General features: G+C 50.3%; 1 protein-coding gene across 1 annotated transcript; it reads right to left on the minus strand.

Annotated features, from left to right (window-relative positions):
* Positions 1-7,463: 7,463 nt before the first annotated feature.
* On the minus strand, positions 7,464-13,561 carry LOC138436435 (very long chain fatty acid elongase 4-like). The gene is made up of 7 exons (XM_069582007.1): positions 13,504-13,561; positions 13,150-13,337; positions 11,389-11,469; positions 10,022-10,078; positions 8,840-8,954; positions 8,256-8,383; positions 7,464-7,634 (listed from the first exon to the last, which is right to left on the minus strand). Exons 1-7 carry the CDS (start codon positions 13,559-13,561, stop codon positions 7,464-7,466), a joined length of 798 nt encoding a protein of 265 aa, XP_069438108.1.
* Positions 13,562-22,217: the final 8,656 nt, after the last annotated feature.

Below are 22,217 nucleotides of genomic sequence, written 5' to 3' on the forward strand. Positions count from 1 at the left end.
TCGCGGCTGCACGCAGGCTTTCTCTACTTGTGGCAAGCAGGGGCTACTCTCTGGCTGTGGTCCTTGCCTTCTCACGGCGGTGGTTCCTCTTGTTGCAGAGCACGGGCTCCAAGCACGAGGGCTCAGTAGTTGTGACAAATGGGCTAACCACCAGGGAAGCGTTACATTTTTAATTTTTACTGGAGTATAGTTGACTTGTGATGCTGTGTTATTTTCAGGTGTACAACAAAGTGAATCAGTTGTACACACATATATATCCTTTCTTTTTTACCTTCTTTTCCCATATATGTTATCACCGAATATTGAGTAGCGTTCCCTGTGCTGTACAGTAGGACCTTATTAGTTACCTTTTTTTACACACAGTAGTGTGTGTATGTCAGTCCCAACCTCCTAGTTTATCACTTCCTTCCACGTTTCCCCTTTGGTAATCACGAGTTTGATTTCGAGATCTGTGAGTCAGTTTGTTTTGTGAATAAGCTTTTTTTATATCATTTTTTATTAGATTCCACATATAAGGGGTATCATATGATATTTATCTTAAGATACCTATTTTTTAAAGATTTTGGCTTTTCCGGGACCTTGCTTTGGGGGCTTTCCAAGTCCTTGACCTCGCCCCATCTCAGCACTCATAGGAGGTAGTCAGGGTAGAGGTTAGGATGAGAAGTCTGAATCTCTAAAAGGAAAGGGGGGTCACACTGCATGGCAATTGATGTGAATCCTGGTTTTGCAAAACTTACCAGCTGTGTGACCTTGGGCCAGTCAGTTAACGTCTCCGTACCTTTGTTTCATTATCCGTAGGATGATAGTAATAATAATGGCGCTTCACTAGCACTTATTTTCATGACCATTTATTGTTATAGAAATTGAGTTAATGGTGTACACTGCCTGAACCCAGAGTCTGGCACACAGAAGCAGGATTATGTAAGTGTTTATTAATAAATGAAATGTTAAAGACGCCTGGCATTCCCAGCGAGGTGCAGTTCATGCCAGGAAGAAGGCCCAGCACATTCCTTTTTAGAAAGACTATAATTAGAGCCAACCAGGGATGCAGGAATTTCTCGTGAAATAGAGAAATGTGGTGGCTGGGCAGTCAGGCACTGTGGGAAAACCACAGTCTTTGGAATCAGAGAAATCTGGGTTTATTTATTTTTACTGAAGTATAGTTGACTTATTAATACAGTGCAGAGTTAATTTCTATGTACAGCAAAGTGCAATTATACGTATATATGCACACATTACAAATATATTTTTCCATTGTGGTTTATCACAAGATATTGAATATAATTCCCTGTGCTATAGAGTAGGACCCTGTTGCTCATCCATTCTATATATAATAGCTTGCATCTGCTAATCCTGAATTCCCACTTCATTCATTCCCCTGTCCCCCATCTGCCTTAGTCTGGCCTCTATGTCTGTGAGTCTGTCTCTCTTTCATGGATGTGTTCATTTGTGTCATAGTTTAGATTCCACATATAAGTCATATCATACAGTATCTATCTTTCCGTTTCTGACTTACTTCACTTAGTAAGATAATCTCTAGTTGTATCTATGTTGCTGCAAATGGCATTATCTCATTCTTTTTGATGGTTGAGTAATATTCCATTGTCAATATGGACCACGTCTCCTTTATCCATTCATCCATAAAATTTAAAAAAGAAAAAAAAGAAGTCATGGATCTCCGGTCAGTGCTTAAAAAGACTTGAAGCCCACATATATGGTGAGTATGAATTTAAAATGCCTCGCAGACACTGGACTGGTTATGTGCAACATGTTAAGTCCTAAAAATGTTCTGATCACTGGATTTGCTTTTTAATAGTGAGGCTCCATGCTAACGGCAGAAAAATAATGTTGTCTTTTCCAGGTAAACCAGTTAAATTCGGCAATGTCAACACACTCCCCTAGAAGGCCTGAAACATTGTATCCAGTCTCTTCCTCCCATTCCCTTTCCTTTCCATGGGTTGGTGCGAAGCTTGGGGTGGGTGTGTGGGGACCAGTGCTTACAGAAATGCTGCTGCAGCCCTGGTGAGAAGCAGGCCTCCACTTCCAGGCCTAGATGTGTCTTGATCGCATACTCCTGCAGCAGAATAATCTCTTCATTTCTTTCTTTAAAAAATTTTTAAACTTTATATTGGAGTATAGCCAGTTTCTGGAGGAGGGCAGGGCAACCCACTCCAGTATGCTCACCTGGAGAATCCCATGGGCAGAGGAGCCTGGCAAGCTACAGTCCATGGGGATGAAGAGTCAGACACAACTGAAGAAACTTAGCACACATGCATAGCCAATTTACAGGCTTCCAGGGCAGTTCGGTTAGAACTGGACATGGAACAACAGACTGGTTCCAAATAGGGACAGGAGTACGTCAAGGCTGTGTATTGTCACCCTGCTTATTTAACTTTTATGCAGAGTACATCATGAGAAATGCTGGGCTGGATGAAGCACAGGCTGAATCAAGATTGCCAGGAGAAATATCAATAACCTCAGATATGCAGATGACACCACCCTTATGGCAGAAAGTGAAGAAGAACTAAAGAGCCTCTTGGTGAAAGTGAAAGAGGAGAGTGAAAAAGTTGGCTTAAAGCTCAACATTCAGAAAACTAAGATCAAGTCATCTGGTCCCATCACTTCAAGGCAAATAGATGGGAAAACAGTGGAAACAGTGGCAGATTTTATTTTGGGGGGCTCCAAAATCACTGCAGATGGTGACTGCAGCCATAAAATTAAAAGATGCTTGCTCCTTGAAAGAAAAGCTATGACCAACCTAGAAAACATACTAAAAAGCAGAGACATTACTTTGCCAACAATGACATTTCTCTAGTCAAGGCTATGGTTTTTCCAGTAGTCATGTATGGATGAGAGAGTTGGACTATAAAGAAAGCTGAGTGCTGAAGAATTGAGGCCTTTGAACTGTGGTGTTGGAGAAGACTCTTGAGAGTCCCTTGGACTGCAAGGAGATCCGACCAGTCCATCCTAAAGGAAATCAGCCCTGAATATTCATTGGAAGGACTGATGTTGAAGCTGAAGTTCCAATATTTTGGCCACCTGATGTGAAGAACTGATTCTTGGGCAAGACCCTGATGCTGGGAAAGATTGCAGGTGGGAGGAGAAAGGGATGACAGAGGATGAGATGGTTGGATGGCATCACTGACTTGATGGACATGAGCTTGAGCAAGCTCTGGGAGTGATGGACAGGGAGGCCTGGCATGCTGCAGTCCATGGGGTCGCAAAGAGTTGGACATGACTAAGCAACTGAACTGAACTAAACTGAACTGAACTGGGGTGGTTCAGACAGTAGACAATCTGTCTGTAGTGCAAGAGATTGGATTGGATCAATTGGGTTCAATCCCTGGGTCAGAATGGATCCCCTGGAGGAAATGGCAATCCACTTCAGTATTATTGCCCGGAGAATCCCATGGACAGAGGAGCCTGGCAGGCTACATGGGCTCGAAAAGAGTCGGAGATGACACTTTCACTTTCATAGCCAATTAGCAATGTTGTGATAGTTTCAGGTAGATAAGAAAGGGACTCATCAATGCATATGCATATATCCATTCTCCCTGAGTCTCCCATCCCATCCAGGCTGCCGCATAACATTGAGAAGAGTTCCTCGTGCTACACAGTAGGTCCTTGCTGGTGATCCATTTTAAATATAGCACTGTGTACATGTCCATCCCAAACTCCCTAATTCTCCCTTTCCCCCATCCTTCCCCTCTGGTAACCATGAGTTCAGTCTCTAAGTCTGCGAGTCTCTTTCTGTTTCATAAATAAGTTCATCTGTATCGTTTCTTTTTAGGTTCTGCATATAAGGGATGTCATACGATATTTCTCTTTCTCTGTCTGACTTCACTCAGTATGACAGTCTCTACGCCCATCTCTGTTGCTGCAAGTGGCATGATTTCATTCTTTTTGGTGGCTGGGTAACACTCCATTATATATACACACCACGTCTTCTTTATCCATTCCTCTGCTAGTGGGCATTTGGGTTGTTTCCACATCTTGGCTATTGTAATCAGTGCTGCAGTGAACCGGAAGAGTCACTTCTCTTTGGCATCCCTTCTCCAGCCTGGAAATCCTGTGAGATGATGCTGAATCCTCATTCAATCCTGGAAGGGCTTCCTGTATCACCTCCAATGTGTTCCCCCTCCGTTAGCTCTGAAACTTCTTGTAGCCCCACCAGGCCACCTCTCTTTCTTTTTCTTAACTTTTTGTTTCCACCTGTGAGAGTGGAGCCTGAGAATGTTTTATTGTTCCTATAGGATGACCAGAGTTAGCAAATAAAAATATAGGATACCTACCTAGTTATATTTGAATTTCAGATAAACAACAAATACATTTTTTAGCATAAGTATGTCCCGAATACTGCTCAGGACATATTTACACTAAAAATTTTCTTTCTTTTTTTTTTAAGTTCAAGTGTACCTGGGAATCCTCGTTTTATCTGGCAAGCCTACCTCTTGGGCTAGAGGAAAGTCATAGGAAAATTTGGGGCAATGTCTTGGGTCCTCACTAGTGTAGGTAGACCATAACACCCTCTGGCCTTAAGGTGCAGGCCCGGAAGACTTCTCGATGTGGAAATAACCAAAGCCAGACTCAGTGGGAACAAGTGAAGGCTGTTTATTCAGAGCTGGAATCACTGTATTTTGGCAGTGATTCAAAGGCAGACAGATAGGAAAGCTCCACAGTGGGAAAAGGGAAGGCTTCAAGTGTGGCCTAGTTGGAGGCTGTTGGCTTGGAAAACATTTTAATAGAAGCGCAACATCCTATGTGATTGGAGAAGGAAAGGTCAACCCACTCCAGTATTCTTGCCTGGAGAATCCCATGGACAGAGGAGCCTGGTGGGCTACAGTCTATGGGGCTGCAAAGAGTTGGATACAACTGAAGCCACGCAGCATGAATTCACGCTGTATATTTAAAAATCTAAGCACTCTTGCTTCCCATTATCTTAAATGTTCATGGAGATGAACTCCCACCATATTAATTGGCTGTGTTTTGACAAATCCAAATAACTTTGTTTTGTAATCTCACACAGCCTTTCGACCCTGATATACAATATCCTGCTCAGCAGCCCTGAATCAGCTAGGGTCATCACAACAAAGCACAGAATTGAAAACAAGGAAAAAAAAAAAAAGATGGACACCTTCAGCTCCCTGAGAATTTTTTCCTAAACCCTCTCCACTGTGCTTTCTCACACCAGCTCTCCCCTCCAAAATCTTATTTCGTTCAGACGTGACCCAGGACATACAGCACTTCCTCTTGCGCTGCTTAATCAGGAGAGGCAGTCACGAAGGGCAAGTATTAGCTCTGAACTCTGGGATGACTCATCCTTTATCCTGGCTGCTAAGCAAACGAACAGACCTTGCTCTGGTGCAGGAGTTTTTCTTTTAAGATTGCCTTAAAATAAGTCCTCCCCCCAACCTGCGAAGACACTCAACCTGCTGTGCAAAAGTGTGTGGGAGGCATTCATATCCTGCGTAACTAGGTGGGAACTTTCTCTGAGCATTTTGTCCACAGGATACAGCCATGCCTAGCTTGAGTTAATTAACTAGAGTACCTGATGGATAAACAGTCCCCAAATAGCCCTGCAGAAACTTCAGCGGGTCTTAAACGTTCTTAACTGTTGAGGCATCACAAAATAAAAACCTCCTCAGTGAAGAAAAGGGTTAGGGGAGAGATTATAAAGGAGAAACAGCATCTGCCAGGCATAGAGGAGTGTGTGCTCACGTGTGGTCAGTCACTCAGTCGTGTCCAACTGTTTGCAACCCCATGGACTGTAGCAGGCCAGGCTCCTCTGTCCATGGGATTTCCCAGGCAAGAATACTGGAGTGGGCTGCCACTTCCTCCTCCAGGGGATCTTCCCAACCCAGGGAAAGAACCCACGTCTTCTGTGTTTCTTGCACTGGCAGGTGGATTCTTTACCACAGTTCCCAGGAAAACCGCATTCCAGACACCCATTCAGTTGCAGTCTTAAACAGCCCAGCAGACGTTTGCTCCCAACATCCCACGTGATCCCAGTTGTACACTTCTTTTTGCTAGTCCTCCGTTTCTCTCTCTGTGAAGCGGATGGCATTTGTTTTACCCCGTCCCTCATTTTTTTCACATCCCTGTTTGGAGGCTGTCAGTGAAACATGTATTCAGACTTCTGTGTCTCCCACTGGGACAGAAGGGTTATGGATCCCAGCAGCTTTTATTTGCCAGAGTGGCACTTTCCAAGATTTGCAGAAGAGGCAATTAAAAATACCAACAAAGAAAATCATGAATGGAAGCACATAGATGTATTTGAAAACAAGTATTCAGACCTACGGGGCTTCTCCAGGTGGAGAAGGAAATGGCAACCCACTCCAGTGTTCTTGCCTGGAGAATCCCAGGGACGGTGGAGCCTGATGGGCTGCCATCTATGGGGTCGCGCAGAGTCAGACACAACTGAAGCGACTTAGCAGCAGCACCAGGTGGCACTAGCGGTAAAGAACCTGCCTTCCAAAGAGGGAGACGTAAGAGACGAGAGTTCAATACCTGGGTTGGGAAGATCCCCTGGAGGTGGCAATGGCAACCCACTCCAGTATGCTTGCCTGGAGAATCCCATGGACAGAGTAGCCTGGTGGGCTGCAGTCCACAGTGTTGCAAAGAGTCAGACACGACTGAAGTGACTCAGCACACACATTCAGACATATATGTGTAGTCCTGTCTGCCACCCCACTCACACACATAGAACTATACAACTTGGTAAATACATATGCAGGCACTAGTGAACAGAGAGATATGCAGGAGAAATGTTTGCACATCCACACTAGAAATCACACAGACCCACTTCCTGGGTAGACATTATCAGTCACTGTCTCAACCCACAAGGTGAGAGATCAAGCCAGCCTTGACCTCCTCCGTGCTCCCAGCCGTGCTCTTCATCAGAGGTCATGACCACCAGTGGGGCAAGATACAGATCCAAATGCCTACTAATTGAGGTGCTGCGCCAGGTCTGGGGAACATGGAGAGTAAGACAGTTCCTCCTGTTGGGCTCATGTCTAGCAGAGGTGGCTCAGTGGTAAAGAACCCACCCGCCAAAGCAGGAGACACAACAGACATGGGTGGGGAAGATCTCCGGGAGAAGGCAATGGCAAACCACTCCAATATTCTTGCCTGGAGAATCCCATGGACAGAGGAACCTAGTGGGCTACAGTCCATGGCGTTGCGAAAGAATCAGACACAATTGAGCACCACCCCCCCCCCGCCCACACACACACATACACCCTTTCTATTGTGTATCTGAAAGGAGGTGTACAAACAGTGATAAATCCACATGAGAAGTGAGTTCAAGAAGCTGAGTCCACTTCTGTCTGTTCACTCTGGAATAGAGGCGAGTCTTGTCCTTGCTCATAGCATGAGACTCGGGCCGGAGGAATCTGCTCAGCCCAGGTGGGATGTGAGCTCTCTGTGGGCACAGCTTTGTTAGTTTCCATCCGTGGTCCTGCCCTTTAAGCCAGTTTCTTCTGCTTGCTCCTCAGGTATGTCTGCTGGTAGAAGTTGAGGAAAAGGGCCAAGAGGCTGAGGGAGTACAGGAGGACAGCCACGTTGAAGCCGTCGGGGAAGGGGCACTCCGCAAAGAGATTGTAGGAGGAGTGGGCGGCAATGGCCACAAACTGACCCTGGGGAGAGGAGGTACGAGAGGAAAGAGAAGATGAGAGCGGGTGAGAAGCGAAGGAACAGGCAGATGCTCCCCTTGACCTTCGGGATCCCAGGGTCAGGACGAGGAAGACCCAGGAACACCACCCCAGGCATTCCTTCTCATGATGCTAAGAACCTTCCTGACCCCTCTCCTGGTCTGGTTCCCCGTTTGTCCCCATCCCACCCTGTCACGTCAACACTGATGATGACCTCAGTCTATCCTGAGGCCCAAAAGGGACAGCTCAGGCAGTCACCTGCAGTTGGCAATGGTGCCCTTGAAACAACAGGGTCCCCCAGTCCCCCAGGGATGCAACAGCGATCACAGACTCGCAGGACATTAGCCACCCAAGAGCACCTCGCCCAGCCCCCTCGCTTCACTGGAAGATGAGACTGAGGCCGGAATCGCTTGTTCCGGGCCTCACATCAGGTCAGGAAATCAGGGTCAGTGCTAGAATCTGGCGAGATGGTTGCCGAGACGGCGCAAGTTGAGAAGCTAAGGAAGCGATGAGAAGGACTTTTTCATGGTCAGATTGCAAGTCACTGGTGCAGTGGAGAATAGAAGCCGGGGCTCCGCCGGCCCTGGAGCCAGCGGTCTTTCTCACCAGCTGCAGGATGGTAAGGTGCCGCTTCCACCACAGGGAGGGCCGCAGGCGGGGCCCCAGACTGGCCAGTCCGTAGTACAGGTACATGAAGACATGGACCAGAGAGTTCAGCATCCCGACGAAGAAGGCTGCAGGGGAGGGCGGGAAAATGGAGGGAAAGTGAGTGGCTCCGGGCTTGCCTGTGCTCGGGGCTCTCTCTTCCAGTTTCAGTCTTCCCAGGAGCCATCTCTGCACACCCCACAGAGACAAGCCCTGGTATGGCCCTATCACAAGGGGGTCCCACACGAGCTGCTCAAGGTCACAAAGGTGGACTGGGGATTACAAGGATGCCAGAGGAGGATGCTTACAATGCCTCCTGCCCTCTTTGGGCTGGCCTTGAGCATCTCCAGGTGCCTCCTCCCCAGCTCCAGGGAGGGGTGACTAGGATGCTCCAGGGAGCAACAGAGAGAAAGTGGGAGCAGGGGCCAGGAGTCATGGCCACAGAGAAGAGGAACTCGGGAGCTGGGCTGCATGCCTCCCGAGCTGGCACGCAGCCCAGCAGAAAGAGGTCTGCCCTGCAAGTCCTGCCCAAGCCCCTCACTCACCTTGACCCCCCGGCACGTATTTGACCCCAGCCCACCAGTTGAAGAGCATGGTGCTGTGGTGGTAGACATGTAGGAAGGTGATCTGCTCAGGCCTCTTTCGTAATATAAAGAAGACCTGTGGAGGAAGAGAAGGCTCAACTCTGGGGTCATTGCTCCTCCAGACTCCTCCTGGGGCCTCAGATACCAGGGACAGGGTGACTCTGCTTGCTGTACCGACAGGGAGGCTAAAACTCAAGGGCGACAACTGCAGTCAAAGGCCTGGACAGCCCCTTCCGTGTGGCAGGGACTCTGTATGTATAAAAGCTCATGTAAACACTCGTAACGGCATGCGGTTTATACTCATCCCCATTTTACAGACAGCAAAGCTGAGGCACAGAATTTAAGTCAGCTGTTTGGTGCTGTTGTTCAGTCACTAAGTGGTGTCTGACTCTCTGTGACCCCATGGACCGTAGCCCACCAGGTTCCTCTGTCCGTGGGATTCTCCAGGTAGGAACACTGGAGTGGGTTGCCATTGCCTTCTCCAGGGGGTCGTCCCGACTCTGGGATCACACCCACATCTCCTGCACTGGCTGGCGGGTTCTTCACTGCTGAGCCCCCAAGGAAGCCCAAGTTGTTCAAGGTTATCCACCTAATAGGAGGCCAAGCTGGGATTTTGAATATAACTTGGCTTCAGAGGCTGGGATCTTTCAGTATTACCTGACCAACCCCAGGGCACTGGGTAGAGAACTCAGGTGTCCAACACCCAGCCCAGGACCCAGAGAACCATCAGACAAATTCCCTAAGGTTCTCCACTCAGACTCCACGTTGAGAGAGACTTGATCACCACCCCCAAAACTGTGGCCTCGCCCCACCCCCACAAGACTTCTGGACTCACAGGCAGGACTTCTACTTAAAATGCTTCAGGCTTTTGCTGTCTGATGTCCCTTGCTACATAGCAACAGTTTCTAAAGTTCGTTTCTCTTCCCATTTCCACTTATCCTGGAACCTGGTTGCTAATGGAGGCAAATGCTTCATCAGTGAGCATCCTTCTTTCTTTAGGTCATGGGATTGAAGTTTGACTCTGACATCAGCCTCAGGTGTAGCCAACAGGGACGCTGGAGGGAAGTGTTTATTCACAGTGCCTTCAAAACCACCCCGGACCTGGCTGACAGAGGTAACTCTCTACAAGGGACAGGCACTCACGGTGTCAAGTAATTCAACGGCCTTTGAGAAGAAGCACCACCAGCACACGCTCGCCATCTGCTGGGCAGGGAAGGGAAGTGCAGTCAGAGTTCTGTCAGGCTGGTGGTACCACTGACCTGGCACCACCGATTTTGGCTCCAACCCTGACGGTCCCTCTGCACCCTCTGCCCCTACAATGCCCACCTGCCTGCAAGAAGATACCTGTTGGCACAGAAAAAAGGAGGATCCGTGACTTTTAACCAGCACAGATCACTCAGGGATCTTGTTTGTTGGAAAGCAGATTCTGAACTCATGTTCCTGGGGTAAGCCATGAATTTCTGCATTCCCAACAAGTTCCCAGTGATGTTCCTGCCATCTCTGGCCCATGGACCATATTTTGAGCAGCAAGACTTGAGTCCATCATTCAATCTCCCTTGATTCAACACCCAAATCACTGGCGACTAGCCAAGCCTAAGTCCTTTTTTTTTTTTTTCTTTTTTTTACTGCAAGGAAGTCTTTTGTTCTGCTCCCAGTTGAGAGAGCAGCTAAAAATAATGAAATATTGATCACTTGGCTACCACACATTCCATGTGTGCCAGGCCCAGGAGTAAACACTTTCATACATCAGCTTGTTCAGTCTTTATCCAGTTGTTTCCTTTTATAAAATAGGTGTCATTATCCCCATTTTATAGATAGAAAACTGAGGCCCATAAAAGTCTGGGAAGCTACCCGTGGTCACACAGCAAGGAACTGGCAGAGCTGGGAGTCACACTGAGGTCTTCTGAGCCTGAACTGAGCTGATCTTCACTGAGTCCCATCAGAAGACTCAGGTGATGACACCTGGTTTTTATGAAGTTCATCCTATGAACCCTCTCTCTGTTACAGAGAAGAACAAAAGCTGGCTACATGTTGGATTTGTTTCATTAACTTCTTTCCATTACTTTTTGTTCACTAAAAGGATACTATCCGTACACAGTGGCCCGCCTTGGGGAACCCTGCCCCTCTGCCTGAATGTTAAATCAAAGTGCCTTTGTTCATGGAGACTTCTGGACCCTGCCCACCTGTGAATGGCTGCAAGAAAGAACACATTAACACATCCCCTCACTCCCACTCCCAGGCTGGCCATTCTGGGAGATCTTTACATGTAAGATTAATGACCTTTTTACTTTGCTTCCTCACCCGCTCCCATCTCCATTCTATAAAAGAACCTGGCATCCAAACCCCTTTATGATGGTTATTTTGAGACATTAGTCTGCCATCTTGTCAATCAAAGGGGTATTCCTTGCCTCAACACGTCTTCTCCCCACTTATCAGCCTGAGGCCTTCGAGCAGACCGAGCGTGGACTCTGGTAACATCTCCAGGCCGACCCTCCCCCTGCCTGTCTTACCCTCATCGCAAGCTCGCTGCGGCTGTAGTCTACTGGCTGGCAGCGGTAGCTGTAGCTAGCCAGGAGCGAAGTGGCCATGAACTAGAAGGAAGAGGATAGGAGAGATTCAGTCATGATGCCTGCCCTGCCCCACCCTGCCAGAGCCCGACTGGTTGAAGGCCCGAGAGCACCTTCTGGACACCAGCATCCCTCCCCAGCCCTCACTGACACTTGGTGAACAACTGCCAACGAGGTCAGCCCTGAGCTCTGGCTAGCTCAGAGGCTGGCCTTGCGTGCATCTTGCTGGCCTCCGGTTTTGTTTTGTTTTTAATGTGGGTAAATATGGATCACAAACCCACACCGGGCGCCTACTCCGCATGAGACCCTAAGTCAGGAAGGGACATGAAGCCGTGCGCACATCAGCCCTGCCCCTGAGAAGCTGAGTGCTCTGCTGAGGATACAGGAAATCATCCTTGCTTTCCAGGATGAGTAGGAAACAGGAGGTGTTCCAGAAGCTGTAGCAAGCTGGCAATGAGGAGGCCGTGGGGCCAGCAGAGGAGAAAGTGAGGAAGTTGCAAACTGGAAGGAGTATCTGGACTTCTCCTGACTCCCGGGGCTGTGAGGGATCAGTGGAGCGGTGGTGGAGGCTTCTACCAGCAGAGGGGCAGCCACAGGAGCAGAGATCCAGCAGAATCTGTTCTTTTTTTTTTTTTTTTTTTCCCCACGTTTTGGCCACCTGCCACACAGCGTGCAGGATCTTAGTTCCCCAATCAGGGATTGAACCTGCATCCCCTGCTGTGGAAGTGCAGAGTCTTACCCACAGGACGCCAGGAAAATCCCTCATGAAGGGTCTTGAAAGCTGTTTTAAGAAACTGAAATTGTATCATTGTCTACTCATTTGAAAATGAATCCAGAATGGTACTAAACACTTCACATTGGGCCCTGCTCTGAGCCCCGAGCCACCTCGATGAACCAAATAAAATTCCCTGGATGAGAGGTTCTTCATTCTGGTCCTGTCGGCCAAGGGAGCTATGGAGGGCTTCTGAGCAGGAAGCCAACATGGGCATGGCAGGCTTTCAGAGGATCATGGGAGCAGCGGAGTAATCTGTCACCACAATTAAATGACAAGCTCTCGGACATGTCTCCAAGGTGTCAGCCGCTTCCATATGGTACCAGACATTCTGAGGGGCCCGTCTTTACAGAGAGAAGTAAGAGACAGCCCTGCCTTGGACGCTCTTGCTATTGGAAGACAGACAACATACCTGGAAGGATCACTGGGTTTGGGGCTCAGGAAATGGAACTGAGGTTAGCAGAGCCCAGGCAGAAATAGGAGGTGGCAGCTTTTAGGTGCAAGTAGAGAATGAATTCCATCTGGGCTCGCCACTCACTTCCACTTTTTTATTTAAGGAAAATGGGCTTTAGTGATGGAGGTTTGCATCTCCATGATGCAGGGAAAGACTGAAGGCAAAAGGAGAAGAGAGAGGCAGAGGATGGGATGGTTAGATAGCATCAGTGGACATGAATTTGAGCAAACTCTGGGAGACAATGGAAGACAGAGGAGCCTAGCGTGCTGCAGTCACGGGGTCGCAAAGAGTTGGACATGACTGAGCAACTGAACAACAACAAGGGAAGACATGGCAGCCGAAGATAACCCAGAATTCCAGCCCCTCCGGCCCCATCAAGGCTTCTCCGTTGTCTGCATGGGAAGATCATGGTTTTATTTATCCCCTGGCACCCCCAAGGAAGAGACCGTAGGACTGCAGGGTCCCCCACCAGCCTTACCTCATAGAACATGTACCCCGAGAGAACCACCAGGCCCAGGTTGTAGGCGGCGAGGGGTGCTGCCAGACTCAGAGGCTCCCGACTGGACATAAGGCGAGGCCCTGCCACCACCAGGAGGAGGTAGACGGCCAGCAGGAGGGTGACCGCCAGCGGCGAGCGCACCAGGAACCAGGAATCCGTCCTCGGGTCTGGAAGAGCAAGGGGAGGCGGGCGGCCAAGCTGACCTCCAGGCCCACCCTCCACCCTCCCCTCCCTCACCCTGCTGGTCACCAGCTCCTCTTCCTTCAAATGCTTGGCATTAGTCCGGGTGGAATAAACATAAGAAAAACGCCATCTGGTGACGCCACCTCCTACCTCCGTTCTCTAAGGCCCACAAGTATTTATTCCAGAGTTTCTCCAGGGCCGCAGCCATCCTGAGCACCTAAGAGTACAAGTGGGGTTTGCGTCTCATGTAGACCACCTCCTCTGCCTCCCCTCCCCTCCCCTCCCTTAGCCTGAGGGTCTAGGAACCCTGGACACGGGCTGGGGGCCCCCACTGCTCTGCCCTCGGGCATTGGATGACCACCACCACCCACGGTCCCCTTTGGGGCGAGTCCACGAGCCAAAGTGAGACTCGGATCCTCACACCTTTGCTGCCCCTCTCGGGGCTAGACTCCTCTGTCTTCCATTATCTCCCAGAGTTTGCTGATATTACAGGGCCCAGGGGAGGGGCGTGGCTGTTGTGCAGCCCAAGGGGAGGGGCAGAGAGGCGGAACTCGCTGGGTTTCCTTAGCCTTCTCATTCCACCTGCGGGTCTTCTGAGCACCCCAGGCTTCTTTCCCCGCCTCACCAAGCCCAGCCACCCCCAGTCTGTTCAGGGCTTCACTCACCCTGTGGCTCCTCTGGTCGGTGCCCGACGTGCTCTGGCCGCTCGCCGGGGGTGTTGAGGTCCGTGATGGGTCCAGGGTGCAGGGCAGTGCCCCCCACACACCCTGGCTACAAGCTCTCTACTCCCCCCTACCCCAGCTCTGATCTGTGGTGGTCCCAGCCCAGCACCCCCCTTCCCCCCCCTAAACACACACTCTCGTTCACACTCACTCACTTCCAGGTGCTGAGGCTCCTGTCCTCACCTGGCGGGGGACGGGACACTGTCTCAGATCCAGGGAGACAGAGCAGCAGGCAGCCCAAGGGAGGGGGTTGCTCAGAAGGTAAAGGGCGGCGGCTCCGGGGAGGACCGGGAGGAGGTCAGACGGGTCAGCAGCCCCCGGCCTCCCCCCTCAGGGAGACCAGTCCCGTCTTAGGGTCCCCACGCCCTGCACCCCACACTCTTCCCGAGAGGCAGGCAGGCCTGGGGACATCGCATCCTCAGGCCTCCCCCCAGGGCAACCATGCCCCCCATCTCAGGTTCACTTCTTCGTCCTTCCCCACCCACACGGTGAATGATTAAGTTTATTTTTTCTGATCCTGCTGGATCCTCGGGCTTTCTCCAGCCTTCTGCTGACCAATGGGCTGGAGGAATAGGGGGGCTGGGGTGGGAATCCCACCCGCCTTTATTGAGAAGCCATTAAGATGGCTGTTTATCCAAACATTCTCTCTTCAGTGCAGCCTTTCCCTCCTCTCTCTGTAAGATGCTAAAGAGCCGCAGGTTTAGAAGCCTCGGGGACACGCTCTGGCCCCCTCCTTGGTGACTCCGGAGCGCCCCAGCCAGGGCCTCAGTTTCACCTCCTGACAAGACCAAGGTCTTGAGAAAGCTTGTGAAAAATCATGTGCATGTAAGCCTTGGATTATCCATGCTCAGGGCCAAGAGGATTAGGCATCTGAAAGAACTAGAAAAAGTAATGGATAATCCCCGCCATGAGAATTTGGTTTAGCCATCGGGCTGGCAGGATGCAGCTTGGTTACATGTCTCCTTGCAGACCTGGGTTGCCCCTGCCCTCTCTCCACCTGGGAAAGTTTCCTAGCTGGGCTCCAGCCCGAAGACAAGTCATATGTCTTCCCATGTAAGTCCATGCCATTTCCTATAGAATCAAGTCAAGCAGTTCTGCTGAGACTTCAAGGCTGCCCTGAGTCCAGCTGGACCCTGCCGCCCACAGCCCAGTGCTCTGCTTTGCCATCACTCTAATCTGGTCCCCGCACTCTCCCTGGCAACCCACACCCACTTCCCATCCTCAGATGGGACGGGCCAGCTCATTCTCCACCTTGGTCCTCCTTTATCAAGGCCAACCCCTCCTCTGCCGCCTGCATCCGTCCGCCTTATCCATCCTCTCTCTCCCATGACAGGCACGGTGGGTACCCGGGAGGTTAGTTTGCAAGGTTGGCGGTATAGTGGAAATGTCAGTTCCCTGTGGGAAACAGCCATCAGGCTGATGTCGGGAGGATGTACACGTGATGCTGAAGGCTGCCGTCGCCCTCTGCGGGCAGCTCTCACCGGTGTCTTCACAATGCCAGGTGGACAACTTTGCACTTGTCTCTGGAGACCTTGGGAAGTCCCCTGTAGGGGACCCGAGATGCTGCAATGCCCACCTAGCCCCTGGGAAGCAGGTGGGATCCAGAGAAGTGGACTGTGACTTTAGGCAGGACCGCCTCAGCCCGGTGCCCTTTCTCTGAGCTGGGCACAGCTCTGCCCTGAGGGAGGAGCCTGCTGGTCTCCTGTGATGGCCCCCCCCCACTTAAGTGCCCCCTTGAGTCTATAGGTCAAAGAGCTTAGGGGAAAACTACCATCCAACTCACACAAAATAAGGCCTTGACTGACATCACCGTGGATTCCTTCTGCCCAAAGAAAAACAACAAAAAACCTAACAACCCCATCCCCTCCTCACCCAGTTACCCCCAGACTCACAGAGCCCTGGCTGCCCCCCGGCAGGGCAGGCTAAGCCGCCTCTGGGGCTATGAGGTGAACAGGATGCCTGCCTGAGGGTGGAGAGGTGGAACTTGCGTGGGTGACAGGCAGGGAATGGTACACACACTGTCACATTATAGTTACTCCATGAGGTCATTGCCATGGGTCACCCACAATTCCACACACCACACACACACACACTGGGAGCATCCTCACAACCCAGGAGCTGCTGCTGCTAAGTCGCTTCAGCCGTGGCCGACTCTGCTACCGCAGAAGTACTATTAAAAGCCACTTTAAGGAGGCAACTGCTGAAGCACAGAGAGGCTAGTGACTTGTCCAGGATCACACAGCACTCAAGGAGCAGGGTCAGGGTTCAAACCCAGGCAGCCTGGCTCCAGAGCCCTTGCCCTCGATCATGCATGACACGATCGCTCAGTCATGTCCAACTCTTTGATTACATGGACTGTAGCCCAGGCTCCTCTGTCCATGGGATCTCCCAGGCCAGAATACTGGAGTGGGTTGCCATTTTCTTCTCCAGAGGATCTTCCCAATCCACGGATTGAGCCCGAGTCACCTGCATTGCAGGCGGATTCTTTACTGCTGAGTCCTCTGGGGAGACCGTGGTTTGCTTTATTGGGAAGAAAAGAATCAAAGGGTGGCCTTGCCTGACAAGAAGAGGGAGTCTTAGCTTATTCAACACAGCTTTTCAGAGAGCGACGTGCCGGAGGGTGTCAAGAATACATAACCAAATACAGGCATTTTTCAGCATTTGTTCCGTTCTGTTGTGGATGCAGCGGGCTGCCCGGAGTCAAGGGGGCACAGCCTCTAACACCTGGCTCTCTGGGGAGCTGGGGGAAGGTGGTGAGAACTTGGTTCTGCTACTTTCCCCAAAAACCCCCGACTGTAGGTCAGGTGAGTGAAGGCACGTTCCTCGACCAGGACTCTTGGCAACTGGTTCCAAACCTGAGGCCCTCACTCCTGACTGGAATATTCCTGGAGACAAGATGCAGGGAAGATGCGCGTGGTGTGCACGTGTGTGTGTGTGTGTGCATGCGTGTGCCCACACATGTGTTGAAGATGACGATCTACAAGGAACTTTGCACATTTCTGTCTTTGCCTGAGCAGCCCTCAGGCCCCAATCATACAGGCCTGTGTCTCCTTTCCTTTCTCCTGTTCTCCCTGCCTCTCCGGAGAAGCCACAGGGCAAGGGCGGCAGGACCAGAGGGGAAAAGAAGGTGAGGCTGGAAGGCCACCATCGGTCAGGGGCAGGAAGGAGTGACGTGGAGGGAGTCAGGGGAGGATGCCCCAGTGTGGGCGGTGCTCCCTGTCCAGCTGTCGGCGAGCCCTGCCCGGCTCTAAGGGAGCCCGAAGAGTCACCCCCGCCCCATCTGTTCCTCCAAGAGAACACAGCTCTGACTCTGCTGCACTCTGGCCTCATTTCCTGCTTCACCTTGGATGCTCGGCTTAGATGCTGCAACACTGGGCATGTGGGTGGGGGGCGGTCTGCACCCCCAGCAGCTCCCCCTCAGGCTGAGTTGAAAGCGCTCATTGTCAGGGTGGCTCCCAGGTGCCTTGGCTGGGCACCCCCCCCAGCCCCCCACACGCAGCGGCTGGCCTTTGTATGGTATGACGCGGGCTGTTGCCAGCGAGGACAACGACATCATTCATTTCACTCATAACAGGATCCAGCAGATCATCGTGTAAGGGGCAGTGACCGTCACGCACATCCCCGGAAGGCATGTGGTCGGCTGCCTCCCAACAGGGCTTCCAGGGCAGTGAGGAGATGAGGTTGCAGCCACCCCTGGGCTGACCCCCGTCCCTGACACAAGCGCTCTTTTCAGCCTGTGGCTTCGTGATGTCATGATCAGAGCTTCAGACAGAGATCAGGTTGACTCCTTGTGACACGGAGCAGGACCCTATGGTCCCTCTGCCCCATGTCCTCCACCTGCCTTTTGTCTGTAGAAAAACTTGAGCCAAAGATTAAGTTAAATCAGAGAAGTGACAAAATGCAGAAGCAAAGGAAAACAGTCAAACACAACCAAATAATAGCAGTTTAGTCACTAAGCAAACTCGAGGACCTTTAGTTCCTATTCAGCAGCTATAGATAATATTCTGAGCCATACCGTCTTAGAGATACTGAGACACCCTACCCCATAACGTGGAAGAAGTTAATTACATGACGATCAGATTGTAGCTGTTTCCTGCTGCTGCTAAGTTGCTTCACTCGTGTCCGACTCTGTGCGACCCCATAGATGGCAGCCCACCAGGCTCCCCCTTTCCTGGGATTCTCCAGGCAAGAACACTGGAGTGGGTTGCCATTTCCTTCTCCAATGCATGAAAGTGAAAAGTGAAAGTGAAGTCACTCAGTCGTGTCCGACTCCTAGCGACCCCATGGACTGCAGCCTACCAGGCTCCTCCGTCCCTGGGATTTTCCAGGCAAGAGTACTGGAGTGGGTTCCCATTGCCTTCTCCGAGCTGTTTCCTAAGCTGCCACAATTCCAAGAACTGGCCTCAAAGCAATGGGAACAAATTGATTCTGGAAATGAAAATGAACTGTACTTAAAACAACCAGGATGATGCTGGTCAGACCACCGAAGGACCAATTTGAAGGTGACTGTCAGAGCTGACTGTGTTGTTTCTGCATGTAATCCCCTCTGTCTGCTTGTACACCCCTGAATCTCCCCTTTAAAAGTTTTGCCCACTGGTTATCGGTGGGGAGGAGTCAGCCTTTGACACAAGTCTGCCCTCCTCACCAGCTGGAGGTCTCTGGAAATAAAGCAAATTTTCCTTTCCACCAACCTTGCCTCTTTATTGGCTTTTGAGCAGCAAGCAGCTGGACCCCACTTTCAATAGCACTTGCGCAAAGATTCCCTGGATGACCTTGACTTTCCTCTCCTGGTTAGTAGACGAAGCTCCAGATTGCATCAGGCTCATTCCCTTTCTGCCTCACTGCTCATCTCACCTTACATGTCATCTTCCCCAACCTCTGGTTTTGTCATGTTAGCAACCGGATCCGGAAGTGGGAAAAGGTGCCCATAGTCTATCAGCTCCAAGCTCATCTCCAATTAGTACTAAATTTCTCTCTGAGTGCATCATCTGATGAATAAATAAAATGCAGTTTATCCACACAGTGGATAAAAATGGTCAAAGTACTTCCTTACAAAACTAAAAATATTATAGAAATACCATATGATCCAGCAATTCCGCTTCTGGGTACATATCCAAAGAATACATACAAGCTAATTTGAAAAGATACATGCACCCCAATGTTCATAGAGTACTATTTACAATACTGTAGCCAAAAATATGAAACCACCCAAGTGTCCATCAGCAGATGAATGGATAAAGCAGATGTGCTCTCTCTATGTAAAATGGAATACTCCTTGGCTGTAAAAAGACAAAATCTTGCCATGTGCAACAACATGGATAGATGTAAAGGTTGTTATGGCTTAGGGAAATAAGTCAGAGACAGAAAGATGAATACTGTGTGATATCACTTATGTTGGTGGTGGTTTAGTCATAAGTCGTGTCCAGCTCTTGCGACCCCATGGACTGTAGCCCACCAGGCTCCTCTCTTCATGGGATTCTCCAGGCAAAACTACTGGAGTGGGTTGCCATTTCCTTCTCCAGGGGATCTTCCTGACCCAGGAATCAAACCCGGATCTCCTGCACTGCAGGCAGATTCTTTACCAACTTAGGTTATATGCGGCATCTATAAATTAAAACAAGTTAGTGAATTTAACAGCCAGGAGCCTCTCCTCCACTTTAGCGAAAGGCAGAAAGCTTGTTGGGCTATAACCGGATTTTATTAATTTTTTATTTTTATTTTTCACCCCATCTTGTAGGACCATAGCTCCCTAACCAGGGATCGAACGCCTGCCCTCTGCAGTCGAAGTGCAGAGTCTAAACCGCTGGACCGCCCGGCAAGTCCCATCGGTATGTCTTGAGTGAATGAACAAATGAACGGGTGAGGCAAACCACACACCTCGGGTCTGGAGTGTGTCCAGGGAATGACCTCCACGTGTCGGCTTAGTTCGGGCTGCGGTGGGCCCTCCAGGGTCCACGTTCCATCTCCTACAGTCACTGATATCTGGCCCCAGACAGGCTGGAGGAGCCCCGGCTGCCCATGCCTTTCCCGCTCTCGCCACTAGGGGGCAGGTGCGTCCCGTGGATGCACCCCAGCAAGTCTGCCCTGTTCCAAAGGCACCTTGGGCTCCCCCGCTGAACAAAATATTAAAGAAAGGTTTCTGCCAAGATCTCTCTCACCCAGAGATCATTTCAGAAGTACCAGGTGGAGGAGGGCATAAAGCTAAGCCCTGTGGCCTGTCTCTGGGCAAGAGGGCTGAAACAGGAGCCATCCCCGGTCCCCAATTGCCTTTGCAGAGGGGATCCCTGAAATAAGAACTCTGAGACCCTCTGCGTTGTGATCCAGGCCATGTCACCTTCTGGGGAGACAGGCTTGGGGGCACCGTCCTGCACCTTGCTGCTGCTGCTAAGTCACTTCAGTCGTGTCCGACTCTGTGCGACCCCATAGACAGCAACCCACCAGGCTCCCCCGTCCCTGGGATTCTCCAGGCAAGGACATTGGAGTGGGTTGCCATTGCCTTCTCTCTGCTCCCCACAGTTAAAAAAGCAATTATTCCAAGTCAGAAAACTGCTGACACGCTGCCTCAAACCACATAAACTCTTAATTCCAGGAGGCCCAGGCTGAAAGAGACCTCACCCAAGTCCCTTGGGGCCAGGACACGCCCACGGAGGGAGGGGCCATCCCCAAGGGCGCACAGCCACGTAGACGGGAGACCAGGACCTGATCCTCTGAGTAGGATACATGTGCTGACTGATCAAACGATCACCTTTCTCCCTGTGTCTCTGTCTCTCTACCAACGCGCACAGCTCCTAGTCTCCACTGAAATAGTCTTTCCTCAACCTTTTGAAACATCTAAGAAGACAAATAAAAGGATCAGGAGGGGACGCCCATCACACTGCACATGAGAGAATGTGCCGTTTCATATCAGATCCTGAATCTCAATGGGGAAACTGCACTTTTCCTACCGTGCCCCACTGCCATGACAGCCCACCAGCCAGAGAGAGCAGGGACCTGCCGGGCCACCAGCCAGCTTTCTCCCTGTGACACAGGTGTGCCCAGGTAACACACGTGACACACGCAGCTGGGGAGAATCTGCTCTGCTTCCCAGGGAGACGGAAGCAAAGGGCTTGCGGTGATTAAACAAAGACGTGAGCTGGGCTTCCAAGTCCTTCAGGAAAACTTGGTTACACCACAGGCTTTAGGAAGAGGAAGCCCAGGATGTGAAAGGCTTACCTAAAAGTCACAAAGGTAGCTCCTGCCCTACGGTTAGAAATCTGCTTTGCAGACACTGCCCAATACAACATTTATTCTGTTTTGAGGATACTTAGGACATTCCAGGTGGCAACAGTGTTGAAGAACCTGCCTGCCGGTGCAGGAGATAAAGCTATGACAAACTTAGACAGCATATTAAAAAGCAGAGACATCACTTTGCTGACAAAGGTCCATAGAGTCAAAGCTATGGTTTTTCCAGTGGTCATGTACAGATGTGAGAGCTGGACCATAAAGAAGGCTGAGCACCAAATAATTGATGCCTTCAAACTGTGGTGCTGGGGAAGACTCTTGTGAGTCCCTTGGACTGCTAGGAGATCAAACCAGTCAATCCTAAAGGAAATCGACCCTGAATATTCATTGGAAAGATTGATGCTGAAGCTGAAACTCCAATACTTTGGCCCCCGAATGCAAAGAGCTGACTCATTGGGAAAGACCCTGATGCTGGGAAAGACTGAAGGCAGGAAGAGAAGGGGATGACAGAGGACGAGATGGTTGAAAGGCCTCACTGACTCAATGGACATGAGTTTGAGCAAACTCCAGGAGATAGTGAGGGACAGAGAAGCCTGGTGTGTTGCAGTCCCTGAGGTTGCAAAGAGTCGGACAGGACTGGCTGACTGACTGACTGATCAACAAGGATGCTTAGTCCAGTGTTTTTCAAACTGCAGAGAAAGTTCCTAGGGAGAACCATGAAAGCAATTTGGTGGGCTGTATAATTTTTAAAATAAATTTATTTTAAATTTTAAAATAAAATTAGAACAGAACAGAAAGAAACTGACTAGGAGAGAATAGAATGAATTAGAAGGCAGTAGAGTTTTATTTCCCCAAATATTTGTTTCATATGTGTGTATACGACTAATGATACACACGTGAGTGTCTATCTGCTGCATCACA

The sequence above is a fragment of the Ovis canadensis genome, chromosome 3, assembly GCF_042477335.2.
Source record: "Ovis canadensis isolate MfBH-ARS-UI-01 breed Bighorn chromosome 3, ARS-UI_OviCan_v2, whole genome shotgun sequence".
NCBI classification, from domain to species: Eukaryota; Metazoa; Chordata; class Mammalia; order Artiodactyla; family Bovidae; genus Ovis; species Ovis canadensis.